Source organism: Corvus cornix, chromosome 12, assembly GCF_000738735.6.
Source record: "Corvus cornix cornix isolate S_Up_H32 chromosome 12, ASM73873v5, whole genome shotgun sequence".
Lineage (NCBI taxonomy): Eukaryota > Metazoa > Chordata > Aves > Passeriformes > Corvidae > Corvus > Corvus cornix.
This window is the reverse complement of record NC_046342.1, coordinates 9,611,137-9,630,372: the sequence shown is the minus strand read 5'-3', so window position 1 is coordinate 9,630,372 and position 19,236 is coordinate 9,611,137. Positions and strand designations below refer to the sequence as shown.

Below are 19,236 nucleotides of genomic sequence, written 5' to 3'. Positions count from 1 at the left end.
TGGCACCCTGTGGTGACACTGGCTCATCACAGTGTGTCATCTGGGCCTTGTCAGACAGCACCACCTTAGCCAGGTCTTGGTCTGCCTTCCCTTAAGCCATAGAATCATTTAGGTTGGAAAAGACTGGACATTAGGAAATAATTCTTTATTAGAAGGGTGCTCAAGCCTTGAACAGGCTTCCCACGGAAGTGGTGGAATCACCATCCCAGGAAGTGCTCAAAAACGATGCAGATGTGGTGCTTAGAGACATGTTTTAGTGGCAGGCTTGGCAGGGCTGGGTTAACAGTTGGACTCAATGACCTTTGGGATCTTTTCCAACCTTCATGGTTCTGTGATTCTGTGACCTCTAAGATCATCAAGCCCATGGTGGTCTCTAGGACCCTACAAGTGGGGGCATCTTGGGGATGTCCCTGTGTCTGTTCCTCGCCAAGCACCAGCCAGCTCCCTGTCATGTGTCACAGAGAAGAGGCTGAGCCACTCTCCTATTTATATCGTGATGCTTCTGCTTTGCTATTTTAGTACCAGCCTGAATCATCCAGCTGGGCTCCTGGAAGAGCCATTTCAGATTGTCAGCTGCCTCTTCAGTCACTTTTGCTTCTGGTGTCTCCTGTTTCAGGGTCACTGTCCCACGCTCGAGCGCAGCCAAGAGCAGAAATAGTCTGATACTAAATAGTGATCAGAAACGCTTCAGAGAATGCAGATCTCCAAAATCCAAACCACCTGCTGTTATGCAAGATCCTGTGGTCTGGGAGGAAGCATTCCATCTCCTTGCCAAACATCAGCCCATTGCTTGTGTTGTCTCGCTAAATTCCTCTTCCAGTCTCTATGGGACAGGTGCTCTTCTTCAGTTCCTCTCCCAAATGGCATTTGCTTGCTGCACTGAACAGCTGGGAGACAGATGTGTTGCCAGAATAGCTCCAATCAGCTCCCTGTTACTGTTAGCACATACAGACTGACATAACAGAAAAAAACCCCAAACCAACAACAAAATGCCAGAAAACCTCTTTCCCACCTGTCGTCATTTCAGCGAGAACCAGAACAAAGGTGATTCAACTGGGTCAGTGAGAAACCCGGTGAAGCCAGGCTTGATTTTAGCTGCCAAAGAGGCAGACGTGAGCACGGGAATTCACAGTGGGATCTCTCCGGTGACTCGGGTGCCCGGCAGGAGGACAGCCCTAGAGCCCAGAGGGAAATGTTTGCCAAAGCTTGCCAGTGCCGCCCACCAGCCCCCGAACCCCCTTGGCCGGGAGTGGCCGGCGGTGACCGTGGATGGCCGGAGGTGGCCCTGGGTCCTTCCCGCTCCAGGCTCCCGCCCCCCGCCTCATCCATATTCACAAGGGGGCGGGGCCCGTCCCGGCTATCCATTATTCATGAGGTTTCGCGCGCTTTTGTGACCACGTGGGTCGGTTTTCGCGCGGAATCCGGCGGGGCAGGAAGCGGCGGTGATGGCGGTGAGCGGCCGGGCCGGGCCGGGGCCGAGCCGGGGAGTTGGGGGCCACCCCCGCGGGGGTGCGGGTCCTGCGTCCTCCCCGCTGCGGGACACTTGGTGCTGCGGCCCTGCAGGGTCCAGAGAGGATTTCGGGGTGGGGGGGGACAGTGGGGGTGCGCTCGGCGATGCTCCCGAAACGCCGAGGGAAGTTTTCCGCGTGCCCGGCGCCGCATAGGAGAGAGCTGGGCCGGGGCAGGATCGGATCCTTTCGCTCCGCTCCGGCTGCGCTGCCCTCGGAGGACGGATTTACCCCGCCTCTCCCCCTCCATATGTTTCCATTGCCATTTGCGAGGAGGGCTAATTATTATAACTCATCGGTGATCCATATACCCCCTTTCTGACCGCGGCCCGCATCGCAGAGGCCTCTGGAGGCACTGAGCCCCTCTCTCCCCGCGGTCCCCTGCCCTCACCCCTCTCCTGTCCTTGCAGGACTCCTCCGAGTCGCAGGCGGCGGTGACCAGCCCCGTGCGCAGCTCCCGCCGCGGCGATGCCTTCACGTCCAGCCCCGGTCGGGACCTGCCACCCTTCGAGGATGAGTCCGAAGGGCTCCTGGGGACCGAGGGGCTCCCCGAAGAGGAGGAAGAAGGGGAAGAGCTCATTGGGGAAGGGATGGAAAGGTAAGGAAATCGTTGGTGGGGATCGCGTCCGGCGATGGGGTGCTGGGGATGTCAGTGCAGCCAGCGACGTGGAGGGCGCTCTCAGGCCTCGTGGGTCCCTCTGCTGTGCTGGTAGCTGGGGTGAGGGGGCTGAAGAGCTGCTGGGCAATGGAGAAAGGTCAGAGTATGGTGTCATTTGAGTCCTGGAAGAACTGAGCAAAGTGCCATCATGGTCCAGGGTGGGTAAACCAGGATCTGCCTGGATGCATGATGTGCATCCAGCCCAGCTCTTTACTCCTGCAGACATGAATTTTGATATTGTTTTACTTAGCCAGGCCTGCCGGCAAGCTGAACTTTACAGCACAAAGGCTTGAATGCTGGCATTCCTAACAGTGGAGCTGGAGCCCTTTACTGCAGGCCGTCTTCCATTAGGAAGTGCCTTCCTGCTGCAGAACAACTGTCCTGACACCTGCCCTGACACCTGCCCAGCAACAGCCAGAGAAGGGCTGCAGAATTGCTTTCCTGGCCTGATTCCCTGCTCTGTGTGTGTGTGCTAGGGACTACCGCCCCATCCCAGAGCTGGATGTGTATGAAGCAGAGGGCCTGGCCCTGGACGATGAAGATGTGGAGGAGCTGACTGCCAGCCAGCGGGAAGCCGCCGAGCGAGTGATGAGGCAGCGGGACCGCGAGCTGGAGCAGGGCATGGGCCGCATGAGGAGGGGGCTGCTCTATGGTAGGTGCAATGAACTGTACCAGCTGTGCCACCCTGAGCGCTTGGTGATAACCCAGCCCTTTGCAGGGAGCTGGGCTCTTTACCCTCAGGTTAGCAGGGAGGTCTCTACAGCTCCAGTGTATCTGGGCTCCTAGTGAAATCACTGGCTGTGGGCTTGGCTGGATTTCCTGGTGCATGATCCCTTTCCTTTGCGTTTCCTAGGAACTCTATTTGGTGTTCTTCTGGTTACTGCTGAAACAAAGTTAGGATCCTGGGCCTGTATCAAAGGGTTGGGATTCTACCAAGTGTATGCTGTAGAGTTTGTTTGTGTTGGTGCTCCTGTACAGACTTTTGTGGGCTGGATGGAAGGGCCTTTGTTGCACTTTGAGCCCGTTCCTTGGTCAGTGCATTAATGGACTTGAATGTGTGCTGTTGCATACAACTCTTCCTATTCATACACTTAAAATCTTAGCTATGTTATGGAAAATGTAGGAGCACGTCTAGAGCTGGATTTAGGCTGGGCCTGGGATGTCTCTTGGTTTGTATTCCAGGCTGTGACCTCTTTACTTCCACAGCCCATGCAATCCCACTGTGACTAATCCAAAGAGTGGGAATGGGAATCCCAGATCTTGAGCAGTTTTTCCTCCCAACCCTTAGACAGTGACGATGAAGATGAAGACCGTCCTGCACGGAAGAGGCGGCTGGCGGAGCGGGCTGCCGAAGGCATGGAGGAGGAGGATGAAGACATGATTGAGAGCATTGAGAATCTGGAGGACATGAAAGGGCACTCAGTGAGGGAGTGGGTTTCCATGGCAGCTCCTCGGCTTGAGATCTATCACCGCTTCAAGAACTTCCTGAAGACCCATGTGGATGACCATGGGCACAATGTCTTCAAGGAGAGGATCAGTGACATGTGCAAAGGTAGGGCTGGGTCACTAGAGACTCTCTCTCTTTATGTGGGTCACGGTACTTTGTGGTGATCCAGTCCAGAGGTGGATATTTTTCTGCCTACCCTCTTTGTTCCAGACATTGAATCAGCACTTTAAGAAAGCCTGATGCTGATGGAGATAAATGAATAATGGAAACGTGCCTAGTGTCTTCTTTGGTTCTGGCTGACTAATTAGAAGGCCTCTGGCGTCTGCTCCTCATTAATATTCATATCGTAGAAATGCTAGCAGAAGAATATGTGGGGCAGCAGACAGTGGTCTGCAAGTTAGTGATCTGAAAGAGACAACAATTGCTGGCTGTCTGCACCAGTTACTTTCTCACACTGGAAACTGGATTATCCAGAAAGGGGACACAAATAGACCTTGTGACTTTGGAAACCATGTCAGTGTTGCAGCCTTGTATTCTGACTAGGCTCTGCCAGAAGAAACGGTCATTAAGGCTGTCATTGATGAGTTTTAAAAGCAGAAATTGTCACATCTAGGAACAGCTCATGTAGCTGTACTTGTTGTATTTCTTCTTTATATTGAGCAGAAGCTTGAGCAGTGGAACAGGATCAGTTTTATAAAGCTAGGAAATAAAAGGCATTTGTCTCATCCATTTCCACAAACATAAGACACAGCAGGTTTTTTGCCAGCCATTCAGCACACATAATGTCTCTCCTATTAACTTCTGTTTCCTGGAGGTCTCTGAGAGAGTTGTGTGTTGGGCTGAGGCTTTTGAATCTCAGGGACACTGAGCCTGGGAAGTATCTGTGCAGAACTGGAGAGGAACAATCACAAGCTTGGTAGTGATGAAGAATTTGTTAGAAAAATAAAGTGTTAACCTCTAAACATTTTTCAGGGGAAGTGCAGAGATCTGCTAACTGCAGCCTGTAGGATACAAGCTTGTCTGTTCTGGCAAACTCCTTGAGGAGTGAACAGACTGAAATTACAGTTCACCCCATCTTTTTCTTAAGAGAACAGAGAGAGTCTGGTGGTGAACTACGAGGATCTGGCAGCCCAGGAGCATGTCCTTGCCTACTTTCTGCCTGAGGCCCCAGCAGAAATGCTGAAGATCTTTGATGAAGCAGCCAAGGAGGTGGTGCTGGCCATGTACCCCAAGTATGATCGTATCACTCAGGAGATCCATGTCCGTATCTCCCACCTCCCTCTGGTGGAAGAGCTGCGGTCACTCAGGTAAGAGCAGAGCTACCAGCAGTGGCTGTGGGGCCTGTATTAGGCTTTGGGGTGCTCAGCACTCACCTGTGAGCTAAACCTCTGGGTAAGTCTAACAGGATTGCTGAGCTTAGCACAGGGAAAAAAATCATACTAAGGATGAACTTTCAGCATCCCCAAGGTAGACTTGTGCCTTGCAGCAAGAGTATTTCTGGAGCATGTTTTGCTTTCTGTGCCCTGCAGGCATCCAGCATATCTGTCTTTCCTCAGGCAACTGCACTTGAATCAGTTGATCCGGACCAGTGGAGTGGTGACAAGTTGCACAGGGGTCCTGCCTCAGCTCAGCATGGTCAAATACAACTGCAGCAAGTGCAACTTCATCCTGGGACCCTTTTTCCAGTCGCAGAACCAGGAGGTGAAACCCGGTTCCTGTCCAGAGTGTCAGTCTCTTGGCCCCTTTGAAATCAACATGGAAGAGGTAAGAGATGATGTGTTTGCCTGGATGAGGCTGGCTGCTCATCCTGCTCCACTGCCTGTTCCTCCCAGCCCTGCCTTGGCTCCCACCCTTTGAACAACTTGGTGTGGGGAGAGGGGTCTTCTGCTACATCCAGGGGGCTGTGAAGATAGGTCCATTTGAGCTCTTGACCTGAATGACTCAGTTTAGCAACCAAAAGTAATTTGTTGCCACACTGTAGGTGTTTGGATTGAGTCTTTTACACAATCATCTCTGTGGTACACAGTTATTTATTCATATTTTAGAAATGCAGACACACGCTGTCCAGCTCTCCTTCCCAGGCTGGGTCAGTCTGTCCTGATCTGTCAGCTAGGGAAACCAGAGAGCAAAATCATTGATGTGGAGAGCTTCTGACTTTGATTCTTTGCTTTGATACCTTTAACTATTACTGTATCCCACAGCCGTAGGGAGGAGAGGAGAGAAGATCCAGCAGGCAGGAATTGTGCAGCAAGATTGATTTATTTAAATATTTTACAAACTCTTTTATAGACTTTTTTCTTCATAGTCTAATTGGACAAAGGACCAGCCACCCCTTGGGGTGATTGGCTAAAATCCTAAAACATCCATTGTCAAAATATTTTTCTACTGTACCATAAACAAGGCTTTGCAAGGTCACAGGTGTTCATAGCTTATAGAACTCTGCTACTATCTTCATGAGAGAGAAAAGTGTCTCACGGGCTTAGAAAGAAGCAAGAAAAATTCTTGCTAGCAGCAATATTTGTATCCACATTTAAAAATCACAAGTGGAGCATCCTTCTCCCAGGAACTGCTCCAGTATTTGGGTGGACAAACACTGTGGAGGCTGAAACACAGTGGTGAGATGCAGCAAAGTGCTTTCCTGTCCTCACTATTGCCTATCACACCCTGGGACTGCTCCTCACAACCTCCATGCTGCCATGTCCATGGTTTTCTAACTGAAGTACAGTAAATCCTTGAATGGCCCTTCTCTCTGAGGTGCCTGCTGACTTGCTGGGTAACTTTGATTTTGTTGCTGCAGACGGTCTATCAGAACTACCAGCGCATCAAGATCCAGGAGAGCCCTGGGAAGGTGGCTGCAGGCAGGCTGCCCCGCTCCAAGGATGCCATTCTCCTCGCTGATCTGGTGGACAGCTGCAAGCCAGGAGATGAGATTGTGAGTACATTGTTCAAGTATCAGGAGAGCACAGGGTAAATTCTGACAGCGACATCACGGGAACATCTGTGGGGATTTGGGGAGGGGTTGTCCTCAGATGCATTTGAGCAGCTACTTCTGAGCCTTACCTTAAAATGGAGAGGGTTTTTGTACTGTGCAGGCACTGACATAGCATTTCCTGCTTCCCAGGAGCTGACAGGGATCTACCACAACAACTACGATGGCTCCTTGAACACTGCCAATGGGTTCCCGGTGTTTGCAACGGTGATCCTGGCCAACCACATCGCCAAGAAGGACAACAAGCTGGCTGTTGGGGAGCTGACTGATGAAGATGTGAAAGTGATTGTGCGTCTGTCCAAGGATGAGCAAATTGGGGAGAAGGTGGGTCAGCCTCAGACATCCCTTCTGACAGCTTGCCATCACCTGGCAGCTGGATCAGAAAGGGATGAAATGGGTCAGCTGGCCAAACAGTGGTTAAAGGAACCCAGTTAAAGAAATCCCAGTTCTCTCTGAATGGTCTTCTGTAGCTCTCAGCCAGCTGTTGATGAGAGTCTGTTAGAGGAGGGAAGTAAATAAGAAACTTCCCTTGTAGTTTTAGAGGTCAAATTTTCTGTTTCTCTTGTTTTCTGTTTCTTCCTTCTCTGAGCCTTCTACATCACAACAGGGCTGGAAGACAGGTGAGAGACAGACAGTGCTTACATCTGATCAGTTTTCTCTCCCTGTGTCTTAGAAGCCAAGTGGGGAAAGTTCTGTGAGGCCAGTGACTGCATCTCCAGTCCCCTAAAGGAGATGTTAATGCTTAGCTTAAGTTGTGGTAGATATTTTAGCTTTGCTTCCTCTATATGCTAAGACCTGAACCCAGTACTTGAAAGAACAAAGCTCCTGGACTGGTGCATGTTCAACCTCTCTTGGGTCAGAGTTTATTGTTGTAATGGGGACTTCACTCAGTTGCCTTGGCTGTGCTGTTGTTACAGTGACTGCTGTTGCAGTAGATGCAGCTTCAGTTGGGCCCGGAGTGTTTGAACTTGAGTGGTCTCCAGCATCAGGCTATTTTCAGAATACCCTTGAGAAAATCAGCCAGTTGGTTTTAATATTTGACTATGATGACAATTCATGTGCAGCATAACCCATTCAAGTACTGTCATGTGCAGTGAGTAAGCCTCTGATCAAGGTCTCCAGCTTTGCAAGAGCTGGTAACAGCCACTGTGATGTACCTTGTGTACAACAGGGTTGTGGAGGCAGTGGCAGCAGCTTCCAGCACCAGACTAAATAATCTGCCATGCCCCAGCAGCACCATTTTTGTGAAGCTCCTTTAGGAACAGGGGGTGGGTCGTTACCTTTGAAAAAGCCCTCACACCCTGGAATACTCTTTGGAGACAGCAGTACCTTAAGTGTAGCTTTAGATATGGCACCTTGCTGATGTTTGTGCAAAATCCTGTTCAGAACTGGAACTGGTATTCCCTGGACAACTCCTCTGCTTTCCCTCTCAGATTTTTGCCAGCATTGCCCCATCTATTTACGGACATGAAGATATCAAGAGGGGCTTGGCTTTAGCTCTTTTCGGTGGAGAACCCAAAAATCCAGGTGAGTGTCACTTGTGTCCCTTGGTCCTGCCTCACTCTGGGGAGGGCAAAGGGACCTGGGTTTGTCTATGCCATTGCAACAAGAGAGGTTAGAGTTGTCTATGTGGCTTGGTGACAGAGAAGGTTTGACAGACTGAGGGATATCTGTGATTGAACTGGCTGTTTTATCACACTGAAAACTCTGGTGTGACAGTAGAAATGCTACGACTGAAAATAGCTCCTGCTACAAACCTGGGCAAGTTTGTATCCCTCCTCTAGGAGGTCACATTTAATGCTCCTTCAGAGGTTTGACCTTCTGGCACCCTGATTTGTTATCATCTCCTCTGAAGGATGTGTTAGTCATCTTTGTAAAACAGACTTTCTAATCTTGCTGACACATCCTGTCTCCAAAACTGACTTTATTTCCCCCCTAACTTTCCTGTAAACTGGTTGCCATGCCTCCTGGTTGCCCTCCCTTCATCTTTGTGGTGCTCAGGGCAAGGTTGCTGTCAAGCCATGCACTCAGCTGCCACATGACTTTCCCATTGCTTTTGTAGGTGGCAAACACAAAGTTCGTGGTGACATCAATGTGCTTCTGTGTGGAGACCCTGGTACAGCGAAATCCCAGTTTCTTAAGTACGTGGAGAAAGCATCGAGCAGAGCAATTTTCACCACTGGCCAGGGAGCTTCTGCTGTGGGCCTCACAGCCTATGTGCAGAAGCACCCGGTCAGCAAGGAGTGGACTTTGGAGGCAGGAGCCCTCGTGCTGGCTGACAGAGGTGTCTGCCTGATTGACGAATTCGACAAGGTGAGCCCAGCCTCATCTCTCTGAGAAGGAGTAGCTGTGAAGGAACCAGCTGTAACCTCTGTCCTCTGAGGACACACTGTAACTCATGGTGACATCTCCCAGATGACCAAAGTTCCTGCAGTTTGCTTAGGCCCTTGGTGGTCCATAGTGCAGTTGGCTGCCTTTTCAGAGCATCTGGAGCTGATTCTCCTTTTGTGTTTGGCAGTGGGGTATAGACATAGATTCACTCTCAATCATTCTTGCTTTCCTGTAGATGAATGATCAGGATAGGACCAGCATCCACGAAGCCATGGAACAGCAAAGCATTTCCATCTCCAAAGCAGGCATTGTCACTTCCTTGCAAGCTCGCTGCACCATTATTGCTGCTGCCAATCCCATAGGTAAGTGTTGAGAGACTACAGGACCATCCCAGGCTCTCAACATAAATCCACGGTCATGAGAGCTGTGGCACAGCTTCCCTTCCCTCTGCCTGGTTCCTTCAGTCTGGAGCACAGATCAAGTGAGCAGAAAAGTCTTCAGTAATGTACTGGAGGTCTGTCCTTCCTCCAAAGCTGCAGCCTTGGGGCCTGTTTGACTTGGATTGTCTGTGTGACCCAGGTGGGCGATATGACCCGTCGCTGACGTTCTCGGAGAACGTAGACCTGACAGAGCCCATCATCTCTCGATTCGACATCCTGTGCGTGGTGAGAGACACAGTGGACTCAGTGCAGGTAGGGGCTGTGCCAGGAATCTGTGTGTGTGCTGGGCTTTAATGCTGCTGTTGGGATGCTCAGCTGCAGCTGCCCACTGAGTTTTTTCTGTCCTGTGAGTGTGCTCAGTGTCTGTTGGTGCATTGCTCCCTTGTAGGATGAAATGCTTGCCCGGTTCGTTGTTGGCAGCCATGTCAAGCACCACCCAGGCAGCAAGGAGGCAGTGAATGGGGACACTAATGAGGTCATCCTTCCCAACACGTACGGGGTTGAACCCATTCCTCAAGAGATCCTGAGGAAATACATTGTCTATGCCAAAGAGAAGGTCCACCCCAAACTCAACCAGATGGACCAGGACAAGGTGGCCAGGATGTACAGTGACCTCAGAAAGGAGTCTATGGTGAGAATACTGAGGAAAGGAGGGAAGAACTGTTATGTATCTAGACTGCAAATCAGCCTGAGACTGCTCCAGCATATGTTGACACATTCTTGCCATTCCCATCACAAAAGTCTGTGCCACTGTTTTGTGAGAGACAGGCAGATCCTGCAGTGTCTGCTGAACAGATGATTCTTCATCTAAATGCAGAGTCGCGCCTGTTGGTGATGTGTGGACTGATGGACTGGACACATGTACAGTGCCTGCCATGGCAAAGTCCTTTTGTTGTCACCCAGTCTGGCAGGCCCACAGGAGATGTTTGCATTCACTCAGATCCACATGCTCCTGGTCCATTACAGGGAGCCATTATCTATAGAAATGCCCTTCTCTTTTGTCTGTGGGATGCCTCAGGCTTGTTTCGTGCTCTCCAAGTGAAAGAGGAATTTGCTGAGGTGTGAGGGAGATTTTTGGAGCTTGGGAAAACTATATCTTTTTTGATTGGCTCTTTGTTTCTTTAACTCCTAAAATCTGCTGGAGGAAACTGGATTGCTAATCTTGGAAAGGCCCTAAACAGTGTCACAGAGTGACCCCGCAACATCCCCTTGCACTGTGATGAATTCAGATGAACAGGGAAGCTGTGCCAGGCTGTGTGGCCGTGCCAGCAGGTGGCAGAGCCTCCTTAGCCTGAGTCGCCCTCAGAGGTGCAGAGAGCTCCCTGCAGTGTGAAAGTAACTGCATCCTGGGCCAGAAGGCACCTGTCTTGTATCCTTGTTTTGTATCCTTGTCTTTGATCCCATGTCTTGTATCCTTCAGTAACGTGTTGCCTCCTCCCCTTTGCTCTCAGGCAACGGGCAGCATCCCCATCACGGTGCGGCACATCGAGTCCATGATCCGCATGGCCGAGGCGCACGCCCGGATGCACCTGCGCGATTACGTGGTGGAGGACGATGTCAACATGGCCATCAGGGTGATGCTCGAGAGCTTCATCGACACGCAGAAGTTCAGCGTCATGCGGAGCATGCGCAAGGTGAGGCGGGCACCGGCTGAGCCGGGGGCTGTGGCTGCGCCCCGCGCCCTGTGGGTTCAGCTGCAGCCTCCTTGCACTGCCCAGGCTGTGGGAAGAGATGCTCTGCAGGGGCTGTGTCCTGTGCAGACAAGCACTGAACCTGTGTAAATGGAGTACTGTGGGTATGAAGTGTTAAAGAAGTTCCTTGTCTGACCATCCAGGAGCCACTCTGGCAGTCACACTAATGCCACCTGAGCTGGGACCAAGGCCGCTTCACAGCTACACACACCACACTCACAGTCAGACAGGGTTTCCTGACCAGCTTGACCCCAGGTTTCCCACAGCAGAGACTCAGACAGCTGGGTACTTAAAGTAATTTAATCATGGTATAATAACAACAGCTCGAGCTGGGTGCCTTTGAGGAGGGACCCCAAACAAGGCACTGTTTCGTGACTGCCCCTTGTTAGTCTGTGGTGAGGCAATGTTTTTGTTGCGCCTGAGAAGGAAGTGTACTTCAAGCCTCTGAGTCAAAAGCACTGCCATGTCTCTTCTTTTTTGACACCTTGCCTTCTATTTTGGCACAGGGCTCCTGCTGCTGCTGCTGCCAGGTGATCAAACTGAGCAGGCAGCTTGTTTCTTCACATTTTTATTGGGCTCTCAGGGTACAGTTAAGCACAGGGCAGCACTCACTGTGGGTTAGTGTGCAGTCTGCCCTGTTCTCTGAGTAGCAGGGGCTGGCTCCAAACAGCTCTTGGCTGGCCACAGGCTGGCTTTATATCCACTGTTGAGTGTCTGCCCTCTGTCTGGACGACTCATGGCCTCTCTTTTTGGCCTCAAACAGCCAGCCAAGTGTGAGCGTCTGCTGGGCAGGCACAGGGCAGTCTGGGTTAAGAAGCCGCTTTGTGCCTTGCCCAGGGCCAGCCCTCCTGTGGCTGTGTCCCCGTGGGCAGCACAACTCCACAGCAGTGCACTGCTGGCCCCCAAGAGGCACCAGGGCCCCAGCGGAGATTCCAGATGGGAATAAGAGCAGTCAGCAGAGGAGTCATGGCTGTCAGAGGGCTGCCACTGCAGGTGCAGGTGGCAGCTTGGCAAGGCCAAAGTCACTTGAGGAGCACTAAGGGCACAGGTGGCAGCAGTGTCATTTGGTTCCCCCTGTGCTCCGTGGGAGGAGGGGGTTGGTTGATGTTGAGCACCACAGTGTGTCACTGTTCCTGATCCTCATGGCTCATCTCATCCTCCCTCCCAGACTTTCTCCCGCTACCTTTCATTCAAGCGAGACAACAACGAGCTGCTGCTATTCATCCTGAAGCAGCTGGTTGCAGAGCAGGTGATGTACCAGAGAAACCGCTATGGAGCCCAGCAAGACACCATAGAAGTCCCAGAGAAGGACCTGGTGGACAAGGTATGGGGCTTATAACAAGATGCCTCTGGGACTGGTTCATGCCCTCTCTGCAGCCTCAGAAGCAGAGGAATTCTCAGACTTTTACATTATGATACCATAAAAAAGACTGGTGTTAATCAATATAACCTGGCATCAGGATTGTCTCCTGTGTATCTTCTCTCTTGTTTGGAAGGACCTTATTCTTCCCTCTCTGTTCTCATGCACCCCCATAAAGCTTTGGGGTTGGAATGGTAAATCCTGCAGTATGGTGCTTATGCGGGTGAATGAGAACTCAAGTTCCCTGGCATCTGCATTTGAAGAAGCAAAAGCAGAAAAATTTATGCATGTGAACTTTTTCAACTCCTCCTGAGGCTCCCTTGCCTCCTCCTTAATGCATCTTCATCCTGGTCCAAAGGCTGCATTTCTGACTTGGCCTTTCTGTGCAAAGTGTTGACCTTGCTTGGCACTAAAGCTGTGTTTGATTCCCGGGTTAGTGCTTTTTTGCTCTTTGCATTAGATGTGCAGAGTAACTACTTGCAAAGCCGCAGCTTGGTGTTGCCAGGGTGACCACCCCCAGTCTGATGTCTCCCTTGCAAGACTGTCCCACTGGGTGAGGTTTTGGGGCTTTTTTTGGATAGGAGTTACATTCTAGCTCTGGTGGAAGTAAAAGGACGAGCTGAGAGCAGGCAGATGCTGAGCCAGCATCCTCTCTTGGCTCAGCTCAGCACTGCTAATGCTCCTTCCTCCTGACCTGCAGTCTCCCCTGCTACTGCAGTTCTGGTTCCTGCTGAGCAGAGCAGAGATTGCTGACTGTCAAATTTTATGCAGCCTCTGCTATGGAAAACCACATGGTTCTTACTTAGATTAAATAAACATTTACCTCTCCCCTCCTCTTCCTCCCAGGCTCGGCAGATCAACATCCACAACCTCTCAGCCTTCTATGACAGTGAAGTGTTCAAGATGAACAGGTTCAGCCGGGATGTGAAGCGGAAGCTGATTGTCCAGCAGTTCTGAGGCTGGCAGCAGAGTCTGCCACGTGCTTCTGTGAGATGAGACCTCCATCTTCCAGCCCTTCAGGAATGCTACAGGGATCCTGAGCCAGAGGGACTAGGCTGCACATCCTCTTGCTTGCTTTGTGCCTTATGGATTAAGGGAGTGCTGAGCTGCTGAAGACCTTGTAAATAGAACAGAATTAAGTAGTTAAATGCCCTGTCAAGTCTGTTTAGCAACTTCGTTCACTACTTTGCCTTGTAGCTAAGCACAGCAGGAAGAGAATTGCTGGCCGTATACATGGCATGTTTTCTGTTTGTTTGTCACTAGTTGTTACGGGCTCCGCTGCAGGAGGGACCAAGCAGGAGCATTTGGAAAGCATTATCCATGCCCCTTGGATTGCAAGCACCCTCAGGGATTCTCTGTTCCCATCTCTGGTGACTGTACAGCCTGATGGGTGATAATTGAAACTGCTTTCAACTCTCCATGAACCAGCCAGCCTCTCTGCTCCAGGCCTTCTTGCCTGACACTTGACATTTCCCCAGATGCCCACATGGGCTGACCTTGTGCTGGTTTCTGTGGGGGAGGAGGGGGCAGGCAGAGGGAGATAAGAACTGAAACAAAACATAGCTCTTTCTGATCTTAATGATGATCTGTGGGCAGTGAAAACTCCTTCTGTACCTGGTAGGGAATCTCCAGGAGCCCGAGTGGAGAGGCTTCCCTTGCCTTAGTGGGTGTTATCTCTGTGCAGCTGTCAGCAGGTGTGAATTTACAACTGAATCCAAGTGTTACCTTTGACACCTAAACTGAACACCTTCTCTCACACCCATCTGCTGAGAGTGAAGTACCCATGGTGCTGGTTTGGGGCATGGCAGTGGAGGAGGCCTAAGCTGGATGTGTTCAGGGAAGACAGGATTGGCTCAGTATTCACATGCAATTTTCTTAGTATGTGTGTTTTAAATACATTTGTCTTTCAATACTTCTGTGTTTCCTCCTCTTTTGGTAACTCCTGCCACCAAGAGTGGAAATAAGAGCTTAAGTGAGCAACCTCGGTGCTGCATGAGCTGCTCAGCAATTTGTGGGGTTGGGTTTGGATACAGTCACATCTCATTTGCTCTTCAGGTTAGTAGGGACTGCAAGTGCTTGCTCTCAGCTCTAGCTGAGACACTGGACTGATAGCAGGACACAGTTGCCCTGGACAGTGCCATGAACGCTGCCTTTCCCACCGACGACCTGCCTGCAGCGGCTCCTTCCCTCTCTTGCCTGTTTATGTTTGTTATCCCACTGCAACTGTCCCATCACAGTATTTCCCACCTCTCTTCCTTACACACACTTGGGTTAGACAGCCTTGATCTCATGCCTTGGCTGCCACTTGGATTCCAGTCTGGGAGCAGCAGTAACCCCTCTCCAGGATGCAGCTGAGCTCTGCAGTGAATGTGCTTTTCCTGGCTGGAGTTGCAGGACCTTATGGCATCTCCCGCCTGAGCGCGGGAGGATTTGTGAGCTGGCTGCTGCAGTTGTGTGCTGGCCAAGCAGAGGTGTCCCTGGCTGTCGACACTGCCACCGTGGGGTTTGTCACGGTGCTCTGTGTGTGTGTGTCCTCCCAGCCTGGAGCCAGCAGTGCTTGAGCCCTGCTGGGGGCTGAGCACATGACTCTCAGCCTGAAACTGGCTCTGCGTGTTGCCTCCTCTGTCTGCCAGCTCCCTCCTGTGTATTTGTTTAACTGTTTTGGCTGGTTTTTTTCCCTTCCTACTGGGTCTCTGTCTTACCAGGACTTTCTGCAGGCAACCCAGAGAGACACTTCCCTGGTACACCTCCCCTGCCTGAGGAAGCCTTTGCCCCTGAATGTGGGCCTGGATTGGGTCTGTGCTGGGCATGGCTGAGCTGCTGTGGGCCTGCAACTGCCTGGTGAGGTCCAGTGTGGTTCCTCGGGGCTGACACAGCTGTTAGCACCTTACCTCCTGATGCCAGAGGCCACAGAGACAGTCCTTGGGCATACCAACTTTGAGCACTTCTACATTGTGCCCAGCTCTGTGGGAACCCACACACCTTGCTGGGGAAGGTCCTGGCCCTGAGAGAGCAAAAACAACAATTACAAGGGATAAAACAAGCTTGTCAAGTGAACTGGTGTGTTGTGTCGATGAATGTTGGGTGCAGGAGGAGGAAGAGGCTTTGTCTTGCACTGGAGAAATAGAAAATGCTTCCTAAACCCTTGCAACCTTGTGAAGCCTCTGCTATGCCTGTAGTGACCCACAGTCAAGTAGGTGGCCAAACATGTCACTGCAAACCATGAGAGATACACGAGAATCAAGTGGGACTCCTGATTTTCCCAACTCCTTACCCTGCTGCTGGGCTGGACTGTTGATAGGCACCATTCAGCTTTGTCCTACAGCTTTCTCCTGCCTCCTGTGCTCCGGTCCCACCTCACTTGGCACATGAAGTGAGCAGTGGCAACAGAGAAAAGCCATTGTTGGAGTCACTTGTGTGTCATTTTGCTCACTGTGCCTCCCAAATCCTCCACACAAAGGCAGTTGTGCCCTCCCACCCTGTTGTGTTGCCAGCATCCAGCAGCGCAATGAATTCTTGCAGCTGCGCCCTCGCTAATGCTGGCATCAGCTGCTCAGTGGAGTGTTAATGCCAGTCTGAAGGCATGTTCCTCCTCTCACAGCCACTGAGCTTTTCAGATTCCCTGGAGCAAGCTTTGGCTGTTGACAGCATCAGGTGTCTGGTCTGGACAGGGGTGCAGGCAGGGGTGAAAACAGATGCTGCCCTGAGCAGGGACCGCCTTCCTGGAGCCATGCTCCTGCTGAACATAGCGAGGGTTTTGCCGCAGGGCTCTGGAGCTCAGCAAGCCAAGCCACACTCATGGAACGAGGAGTTGCTCCCCTGACAACCTTGAGTTTAGCCAAGCTTGTGCACTTGGCTTCTTGCTGCTGTGATTCAAACTGCACAGTGCCCCTGGCAGCCAGGGGCAAAGGCAAGAGTCTAGGGGAGGTGAGGTCTGCCCACAGTAGGCTATGCCTGGGCTCAGATGGAAGATGGTAAGGGTGCTCCTTGTAAAGGAGACAGGGCTTTATGGAGACAAGTGGTGTCCCTTCTTGTGGTCATCTTCCCCTTGGGACTGTGGTTGTTGACAAATGCTGGGTCAGTCTGGCTTCAAAGAGCACCTGGATTTGAAAAGGGTGTGATGGGCCAGATCCTGATCCAGTTTAACCTCAACAAGCTGCGTGCACACTCCTGAGAGAGCAGCAGGGCTCTCTGCATCTCATAATAAGCTGTTTGACTTCAGCTCAGCACAGAGCAAATACACACACAACACACACAGTGCACCTGCTTGGGGTGCATGAGCAAGTGCCTGCAGATACCAACTAATCGATCAGCATGTGTGATCTGGGAAAAAGGGACAGATAGAGCTTGCAGGAAAGGGTTTTTCATTCATATTAGCAGGGTTTAGCTTATGCCTTTATTGTGATCATAAACTAACACACTACATCTGCAAGTCCTGGGCTTATCCAGCGTGTCACAGGTTGTTTCTGAGTTTGCCTGTCAAATGGCAGATGCCCCTGAATAGATGAAGTTCTACATTCAGTAATATGTGGTTTTCCCCAAATTAATGCCAAAGCCCCTTGGAAAAACTAACACAAGCAGCATTCTGGACCAGCAGTGTTTCACTTTCTGCCAAGCCAGACCTTGGCTGGAACCTGCTCTGTCCATCTCCACTGTGTTCACTAAAGGGCTGTCTGGAAACTGGTTGACAAGAACTTTCCCAGTGTAACAGTGCTCAAGATGCAGCCGTTGTGTGGGATCACTCATCTTCCCATCCTAGAGCAGTCCAACCAGCTGCAGTTCAGCCAGGAGGGCTGTTTCAGGTGCTGACAGCTCTGCCCTTTTTGACCTCAACTCACCTGAATTGCAGCATGTGAAGACAGCATGGGAATATATTTACAGCAGATGTGTATCCACAGATACAGGTGAGTCACTGCAAACAGCTACATCTCCTACTGTGCTGCAGCAAGGATGCACTCTGAACTTCCTAGTATTTTTCCATCTCCTAAAATACTTTTCTACTTAACAAGGCAGAGCCAAAATTGGATCAGGCTTCTGCTGTATTTTGCATCTATTATGCAGTTCTTGCTGCCATCACTGATTTAATGTCTCCATTATCATGGAGTACTGGTCTGCCAAGGACTCCAGCCATCCAGCATGCTCCTCGGCCTCTACTAAACAGTTGTGAGCAGCCTTAAGGGGCTGCTGAGCTCTGCATCTTTACAGCAAAAGCACAGTGGAAAGGCTTGGTGCTCCTTTCTGCTCATCTTGCAAGTCACTTCTCTCTAAAGGAGAGGTGAGGCTGTTGGGGGGACCCAGACTAAGTGACAAGTTTCTTCTCTGGGTGATCTAGGGCTCAGGGAGATCTGACAATAACTGTCCTGTCTAAAAGATGCTGAAGAGCTTCAGTCCCACCAAATCCCATAGAAACACATATGTAGGAGTACCAATAGTCCCCATGAGTCAGTGACCGGCTCTCCTCAGAGCCAAGAGTGACTAGCCCTCTTCAGGTACAGGCTGATCCCTTCACTCTGAAAATACATACCCACATTCCAGCTTAGTCACCTAATAAAATACCAAGAGTTTTTCTGAAGATTACATTAGCCTTTTCAGTTTGGTAAGGAAAGATACAAACCACCTCTGGGTTCCACCCAGTGAAGGTACTTTGCCCACTGACAGGAACTCCCCCTCACCTTCTTAAGTCACTGTTCAAGGAGAGAGGTTTATCTTGTCTAGGCTCTGAGGGTAATAATAAGCCTTAATTGCCCTGGCAAGGCTCTCCTGGGCCTCTATCCACACCGATGGCCTGATGCTCTATTTAAGCTCAGCCTGGGGCCTGTGTGAGCTTTGGGAGGGGAGTACTGGTTCACATCTCCCTGTGTCTGCTCACAGTACCTATTGCTTTGGGCTGTGATCCGTGGACTGCCTTCCTGATCTTGGTCATCTTCTACTACTGTGGAACTGCCAAGTGATTCCTGGTTGGTGTCTGACTATGGCTGCCATCAGCAGACCTTGGCTCTGACCTAGGGACTGACTGGTTTGGTGCTGATCTGGCTTTATCACTGTGAGCTTCTCTGAGGATCTGGACTTCTGGTTGAATTTGGGTGTCATCTCTGAGCTGCTCATCTGTCTTGGGTCCTGGGGGGCCTGTCCTGCTGGCTGCTGTGCTCAGCTCCCTGATGTGTGCTCCTCAAACCTGGTACAGCAAGGGTTTGGCAGTCACTTCTTTGGGCTCTGGTCATATCCCTAAAACAGGCAGAGCTAAGCCTAAACCTCCTGTGCCTTGTCATCAACCTCCTGGGTTTACTGAGCTTTATACTGCTTGTCCTTCTGCCCCAGACAAAAGCTTTAGAGGATCTGAGGCTTGCTGCTCTCATGACATCTTCACTTCTGGAGATTTTTCATCCCTTCCAGAAAGTCATTTGCTTACTGTCTGAGTTAATAAGCTCAACACAGAGATAAAGGGGTTCTCTAAGCAGTACAGAGGCCCAGATTAAATGATGTGAATAGCCCCAGAGGTACTCCTTTCCCCTTCCTGGCTGGGGGCTCAGAAGTCACCTCTCATGTAAATGGAGGGCTGTGACCATCCCTCTGCATGCCAGCTCCAACAGAGCAATGTGACTGGATTGCCATTCCCCTCGAGTGAGGAGCCCTGTCCCCTGGGCTGTGAGGAAAACTGTGTGAGCTTTCAGCTGGAGAGCTGTCTGCCTCCTTGCCCCAGGTGACTCTGTTAAAGGTTATTCTGGCCCCTTAATCAAATTCAGTGCAGCTCTGTTTTGTTCTGCCCTCTAGGAATCCGCTGAGGTTTGCTGTCAGAGTGGCTATTAATGCAG

At 51.0% G+C, this 19,236-nt stretch overlaps 1 protein-coding gene across 1 annotated transcript; it reads left to right on the top strand.

Annotated features, from left to right (window-relative positions):
- Window positions 1-1,363: 1,363 nt before the first annotated feature.
- MCM2 (minichromosome maintenance complex component 2) lies at window positions 1,364-14,336 on the top strand. The gene is made up of 16 exons (XM_010390091.3): window positions 1,364-1,451; window positions 1,919-2,106; window positions 2,643-2,818; window positions 3,455-3,718; window positions 4,701-4,920; window positions 5,170-5,377; window positions 6,411-6,545; window positions 6,735-6,926; window positions 8,036-8,129; window positions 8,665-8,915; window positions 9,169-9,295; window positions 9,513-9,625; window positions 9,762-10,004; window positions 10,825-11,007; window positions 12,233-12,388; window positions 13,271-14,336. The coding sequence occupies exons 1-16, from the start codon at window positions 1,446-1,448 to the stop codon at window positions 13,379-13,381; spliced, it is 2,667 nt and encodes an 888-aa protein (XP_010388393.1). The 5' UTR covers window positions 1,364-1,445; the 3' UTR covers window positions 13,382-14,336.
- Window positions 14,337-19,236: the final 4,900 nt, after the last annotated feature.